The sequence below is a fragment of the Triticum dicoccoides genome, chromosome 5B (assembly GCF_002162155.2).
Source record: "Triticum dicoccoides isolate Atlit2015 ecotype Zavitan chromosome 5B, WEW_v2.0, whole genome shotgun sequence".
Classification (NCBI taxonomy): Eukaryota; Viridiplantae; Streptophyta; class Magnoliopsida; order Poales; family Poaceae; genus Triticum; species Triticum dicoccoides.
The window spans coordinates 22,222,032-22,229,030 of NC_041389.1; the positions used below are offsets into that span (position 1 = coordinate 22,222,032).

The 6,999-nt window shown below is 45.1% G+C and overlaps 1 protein-coding gene across 2 annotated transcripts; it reads left to right on the plus strand.

The window, feature by feature from the left end:
- Nucleotides 1–303: 303 nt before the first annotated feature.
- On the plus strand, nt 304–6,222 carry LOC119307120 (disease resistance protein RGA4-like). Of its 2 annotated transcripts, none has more exons than XM_037583216.1 (4): nt 304–1,198; nt 1,866–3,958; nt 4,041–4,111; nt 5,700–6,222. In XM_037583216.1, exons 1-4 carry the CDS (start codon nt 375–377, stop codon nt 5,988–5,990), a joined length of 3,279 nt encoding a protein of 1,092 aa, XP_037439113.1. In that variant the 5' UTR covers nt 304–374; the 3' UTR covers nt 5,991–6,222. The 2 variants fall into 2 exon arrangements, with proteins under 2 accessions (XP_037439113.1, XP_037439114.1); XM_037583217.1 differs by having other exon boundaries at nt 4,041–4,136; nt 5,700–5,850.
- The last annotated feature ends 777 nt before the right edge of the window (nt 6,223–6,999 follow it).

Genomic DNA, 6,999 nt, shown 5'->3' on the forward strand with positions numbered 1-6,999 from the left:
TTGTTTGCGCACTACACGAACCAAATAGCTTTCAGGCTCCAGGAGGGAGTGCACATCGAAAATCCTACACCTATGAAGACTAACTTAAATCTCTTACGTAACCTTCCATCAATACTTTTCTCCCCCAAGATTTTAAGTGGGGTGGGGCCGCCTTCTCTCTAACGCCAATCATAACCTGCCAGCTGTCTAATTACGTAACGATTACGTTAAACAATTCCTAAGTGTAACACAGTTATACGAATTAGAAAAATGAGGCGACAATGAACAAGTGAGGGATGGTGACGCCCCTTCCCTCTGGCATGTGCCATTTTCTGGCCGCCCCTCCCCTACACTCTTCTCTCGTTTGATCCACCAACCCTAATCGCGAGTGAGGGATGGTGACGCCGATGGCGCTAGAGGCGGAGAAAGGGGCGGCCACCGCCTTCTCCAACGTCGTGCTGGGAAGACTCATGAAGGTGCTGGAGAACAAGTACCAGCTGTGGAGCGGCATCCAGACTGAAATCTCGTCTCTGCACGAAGATCTTAAACTCCTGGCGGCAGCCGTAGATGACCACCAGGTCAGTGCTGCGGCTTCTAGCACGGCCGTCGCGAGGGTGTACGGCGAGCAGATCCGCGAGCTGACCCACGATATCGAAGACTGCGTGGAGCGCTTCCTGCACCGCATCACCTGCAAGCCCGGGGCCTCGCGGGCTCGCCGCACAGCTCACGCCTTCAGGACGCTCCGCCGCCGTCTCCTGTTCGCCGACAAGATCAAGAAGTTCCGGAGCCGCGTGGCAGATGCACGCAAGCGGGCATTCAACGCCGACGCCACCGCCGCCGCTGCTGCAGCAATTTCCCCTTATAGCGGTGGTGCCCAGCCGTCCAACAACCAGGGGTACGTGCAGGATTGCCGCCCCGTGGGCATCGCGGAGGCCATCATGGAGCTTCGTGCTCTGCTCGGCATCGAACCAAACCAAGGCCGAGCTGCGGTTCAGGCTCAGCTGCGGGTGGTCGCCGTGGTGGGATTTGGTGGTTCGGGCAAGACGACCCTCGCAAGGGCAGTCTACAGCATAGTCCAAAGAGCACTCCCTTGTGCTTGGGTTGACGGCCACTTGCTGGATCGTACGGATTCTAATGGCATCGTCAAACATATCCAAGAGAACCTTCGTTCGGAGGAAGGGCGTTCCGCGACATCTCTCCACCAGGACCAGGACAGCAGGTAAGCTTCTGAGATGACACATAATTAAGATTTGGCTCGGCATACTCTTGATTCTATGTTTAAAACATCCGATATGCTGATTATTTCATGTGAATAATTGAAGCAAAACGTTTATTGATAAGTATGAGATCTGCAAAATAACAGCAGCAAAAGTTGCACTTGTAAGGCACATCTAAATTACTCCCTTGTGGCATTTTTCTTCTCTTACTACCTCCGTTCTAGTTTATTGGTCTCCATGGTATTTTATGCTAAATTTTGACCATAAATTTAACTAACAAAATGTTCATGCATGTGATAAAAAATTGTATCATTGGAAGCTATGTTCAAATACGAATCCAACGATGTAATTTTTGTTAACATGCATTAACATTTTGTTAGTTAAATATTTGGTCAAAATTTGACACAAATTACAAAGGGGACCAATAAACCAGAACGGAGGTAGTAATTACTAAGTACTAACACAGTAATACCAGACACCTTGATTAGGATTTTAGTGTACCATTAAAAAAATGATTTTCTAGAGCAATTTTAACATGGTCTCTCTTACCTCCTCTTTTCACATGGGAGGTAAGAAGGTAGTTTTTTTGAATTGAATGAAAAGTTACAGATCAGTTGCAGGATATTTTTTCTGTTAGACTCTTATTTTCATCTGCTAATTTGTCTACAGATATTTAATCGTTATTGATGGCATTAAGAGGAAGCACCAGATGCACTGGGATACACTGAGGAATGCCTTCAGGAATAATGGGAGAATAATTTTGACAACGAACAATTGGTCGGTAGCTAATAGATGCTGCAATCATCCCAGGGAAGAAGATAAATATACCTTTGGTCGTGTGTACAACATGAGAAGTCTTGGAGAAGAAGATTCAAGGAAACTAGCTCTGCTTGGAAGAGTTACACCTGAGTTACTGATGGGTTCAAAAGAACTCCTGGAGAAATGTGGTGGTCTGCCTCTAGCTCTTTATAGTGTGGCCTGCCAATTGAGCTCTGAAATGGAACCTACGGGGGAATTGTGCAGAATATTGTGCAGTGACCTGGGTACATATCTGGAACGCGAAGACGACGAGCCTAACTTTGCAAGGCTTCGAGGTGTGCTAAGGGAAAATTACACCAGTCTGTCTGATTACATTGTCAGGACCTGCTTGTTGTATCTAGGTATATTCCCAATTGATCGTCCCCTCAAGAAGAATGTCATAATCAGGCGATGGTTGGCTGAAGGATATGCACGCCATTATGAAGGGAGGCACCAAAGTGTAGCTGATAAGAATTTCAAGACATTTACCCACCAGAGTATTATTTTGCCTGCTGTTCCAATCAGCAATTTCATAGAGAAGGCGTGCAAAATTCATGGTATCATGCACACCTTCATCTTGCACAAGTCCATGTCCAAGAAGTTCATCATGCCCTTTGGTACTCAGCACAATACAGTCCGCCACCTATTTATCCATAATAGCCGCTATGGAAATTACGAAATCAGCCCAGAAATGGATTTATCACGGGCCCGATCTCTGACAGTCGTAGGGAAAGCAGGTGGTGCTATTTCCAAGTTCAACAAGTACAAACTTGCAAGAGTGTTGGACCTGGAAGGGTGCATTGATGTGGAAGATTTTCATGTTAAAGAGATATGTAAGGTATGGAATCTGAGATATCTAAGCCTCGGGCCCGATATCACAGAGATACCCAAGGAAATTGCTCAACTTAAATTGCTGGAGACACTTGATGTAAGCAAGACAAGGGTGAATGTGCTCCCAGTGGAGGCTATTGGACTACCCTGTTTGATTCATCTGATTGGAAAGTTTAAGCTTCAAGACCCAGTCAAGACAGAGAGGCTGCCACAAAAATGTATGCTGGAGACCCTTGCGGGGATTGTTGCCGACAAGGGTCGGGGATTTTCGCAACTTATGGACCATACGAAAAAGTTAAAGAAGGTCAAGGTATGGTGTGAGTGTGAGGAAACTGAACAAGGTCAGATCGACATGAATAATCAACTTGCCGAGGCCATCCAAAAGTACATTGAAACTCCTATGGATGAGGACAATGTGGAAAACTATCGCTCCCTGTCCCTTTACTTCCAACGATTGCCCCAAGGTTCCATGACTGCTCTAGAACAACTATGTCAACGCCACAGTTCGAGGAAAGGATATTTATTTTATCTCAGCTCGCTCAAGCTACATGGCAACTCCAACCCAACTACATTGCCTAAGTTTGTTGCCATGTTTCATGATCTAGCTAAGCTAAGCATTTCGACCACCATGTCTGTGACACAACATCTTCTGTCAGTACTTGGCGAGATGCATTTAATGAAGTATCTCAAGCTGGCTGCTAACAGCATCGACGACAACGACGGTTTCGTCATCCAAAAAGGGAAGTTCGGGAGCCTGAAGCGCCTATGTCTTGTGTTAAAAGTTGTGGGACCGTCTGTCCTAACAATCAAAGACAGAGGTGCGCAGGCCATTAGCTCGCTCCAACTGATCTGCAAGGATCTAGTTGGTCTCTCTGGCGTCGAAATCAGCTACCTCCCTAACCTGAAGGAAATTGTCCTTCACCCTGATGTGGGTGAAGAAACAAGGCAAGCGTGGAAAGCGGAGGCAAGGAACCACCGTAACATGCCGCATGTGTTGTCTATCCCAGGTGATCACGTCCGAGAGGAAACAGCTGCAGTTGAGGAGGAACCAGCACTTGAGGATCCCATGGAGGTGGAGCCAGAGAGTAACTTCCCTAATTCTATTGGGCTCCACGTTAATGAAGCACAACAAGGTACAGTTATAGCAAAAGCGTATCTCATAGCTGCTGACACTTACTCCTTTCTTATCTCTTGGAATGGATGGCTTTCATTCAGGCTGCGACAAGGAAGCTTTGGTGCTGGCCCCCGTGCAACCTCGAAAGGCGAACAAGAGGAAGCGTGCTCAAGTACGTGCCTGCCAAGCTATTGTTGGTATATTTTTCATTCATTAACTACTGACTATTTCTTGGGCTGCAAATTTAGACATGGCATGAGTATCTTCGCATAACCATCCTAAGTGTCAAATTAGTTTTATTCGTTTACTTGCTCCCTCATTTTTCGTTTTTTTGAAAAGAGAGTATATTAATATCGCGAAGATACCAATTACATCTAGCCTCTGCACCACCAAGATATCTCAAAGACATCTAGGATGCATGCACACAGCCTAAAAAGAAAAGAAAAAAGAAAGAAAAAACAAAGGCTTCGCCACAATGATCAACTCCTCTCAGCAGCAGCACACAAACCACCACCAAAGACAACACCCGGAAAACGTAAATGATCTCCAAAAGCAACGCCTTCAAAAAGGAAATAGCACACAAGCGCCGTCGTCACCCAATCCAAGATCATAGGTTTTCACCCTGGAGAAAGGAAGAGCTCTCAAAATAGTAACTTCAGCAAGGCAATGCCAGGCACAACCAATGATGGCCAGGCCTTAGATTTTCACCCTGAAAGTCACGACTCAGCACCCGAGGAGCACCACCAAAAATGAAATCCTCCAGTGCTGTCGCCCCCACTTGTCACTGCTGCTTCTAAAAATTATCAAACACCTGGCGGATTCCATCGCCTCCAAGACCCCCTCCACCTTACTAATCATCCGATCTCAGCCACCATGACTTTCTCTGCTGCTATCTGTGCCATGAAAATTGAGATACCGACATGTCCCATGGTGTCAACATACAACAGAGCTTCGCGCGGCGCCTCCATGGAGCCGGTAGGCTGGTATGGACGCGCACGACCCAATTCTAGCCGATCAGATATCCTTTGGCAAGACCTCTGACAATAGTTCCGAAACACGCCGACGGCCAGATCGAGGAGGACCGATCATGTAGATCTTTGTCGTGATGTGATAAGAGCACAAGTACCGCGACCACACTGCTGCCTCCTCCACGCCGATGTCGTCGCCGCCACGGTGGAGGACACCAGCCTGCACCCAAGGCATCCGCCACAAGGATGATGCTGCAGCCAGCTGATAGGGACGCACATCCCGATATTAGCCCGAAGCCACATAGGCCTTTATGCATGGATCTGACGAAGACGACACTAACTAGTACTCCCTCCGTTCCTAAATATAAGTCATTTTAGAGATTTCAAATGGACTACCATATACGGATGCATATAGACATAATTTAGAGTGTAGATTCACTCATTTTGCTCTGTATGTAGTCACTTGTTGAAATGTCTAGAAAGACCTATATTTAGTAACGGAGGGAGTAGTCATATGAGAAGTAAGGAATTCTGGTTGTGCTATATTCTCTCCGTTCCAAATAACTGAAGTTATGTGTTTGTCATAAGTCAAACTTGTGTATTTGAGGTTATAGGACTTAGCACATTTTCATGACTATCTGTATTTGATGTTATAGTCTTAGCATATTTTTTTCTGTGGAGTCGGTCAAACTTAAACAAGTTTGTCCTAGGACAAACATAAAACTTCAATTATTTTGGAACGGAGGGAGTAGTGCGGAGTGTTGGTCTGATTAGACTGTTTCTGTTGTTCAGCTCCTAAAATCAGCCAACACACATGAAGAAGACATAGCAGATATCAATATGGAAGATGCGGGTGACAATTTAGCTGCTTCCATTAATGATTTTGCGATTGATGACGAGGGGCATAAATGCCTGTTGTATCGCGCTGTCATGACCGTGCCTGGCTTCCCTGAGGAAGCTTTATCAGTTGCCGTATCTCATTTGATTGACAACAAGGCCCAGGGATCTGCATACATGGGTATGCACGAGGAGCACCGTGTACTATGGCTCAGGAACTTCCTGGGAAAGCTCCACACAATTTAAATGATGCTGGTTGGTGGTTATTATCTTTCAGGGTGATGTGACTGTAAACACACCTTTATGTTTTGCTGATTATGCATCTCAACCCTCAGTGGTGCTGCTGTCGGTGCTGGTAGTGCATCACAATTCTTATTGGGTTGTTTCATGCCTAGTATGTCTAAATTTCCATGTACTTTGCCTTCCGTGTTTTACATTGTTATTTAAAAAAGAATAAGAGAAACAGCAAGACTAATCAGTGTGGAAGTGAGTTATTCCTTATGTAATGGAAGTGTGTGTATGATCATCAATCACGTTGCCCTGAGATTTTCTAGTGGGAATTTTGGTGCCTTTTCGCTCTTTTTGTTTTTTCTCTCCTTGCCCATAATGGTGGCTGGGGTTTACAGAGGTACCAAGCACCCATGCAACTATTCAACTTTTCACTTTCACTTTCTACCATATGCAAGTCCTCCAAATTATCGAAGAACATTAGAGCCCTCCGCATCATTAATTTTTATTTTTATTTTTCAATGAGAAATAATTCAATTTGAATGTCACAAGACAATATAACATGCATCCACCCTCCATTCACCTCTAGGTTGAATGTGACGTCGTACTATTCTCATACATTGTAATTGTATTTTTGATAAGTTCATTGCTAAAAAATCAAGCAACGCGCAAGGCATTATCTAGTTATAATGGCAGTCGAATCAGCAGCGGTGTACCAAATTGCCAGAGAGGCACACCGCAAACTAAAGCACTCTCGAAACAGGCTCTCGCCCTGTTTTATAGATAAAGCACAAATCAAAGTACACGACCAAACAATAAAAGATAGTAGCAAAGTCCTCTTACAAAATAGATCTTAGGATAACCGAACAACATAAACATTCATGACAATTATGCCTTAAAATAACATACGACGACCTAAATACAATGGCATGACACACTCTCTAACATCTAAGCTCCACGACAAATCCATCAAGAGAGGAAACAACACAAAGCATTGCCGTTGTCAAGTCCAAGGCGGACATGGGTC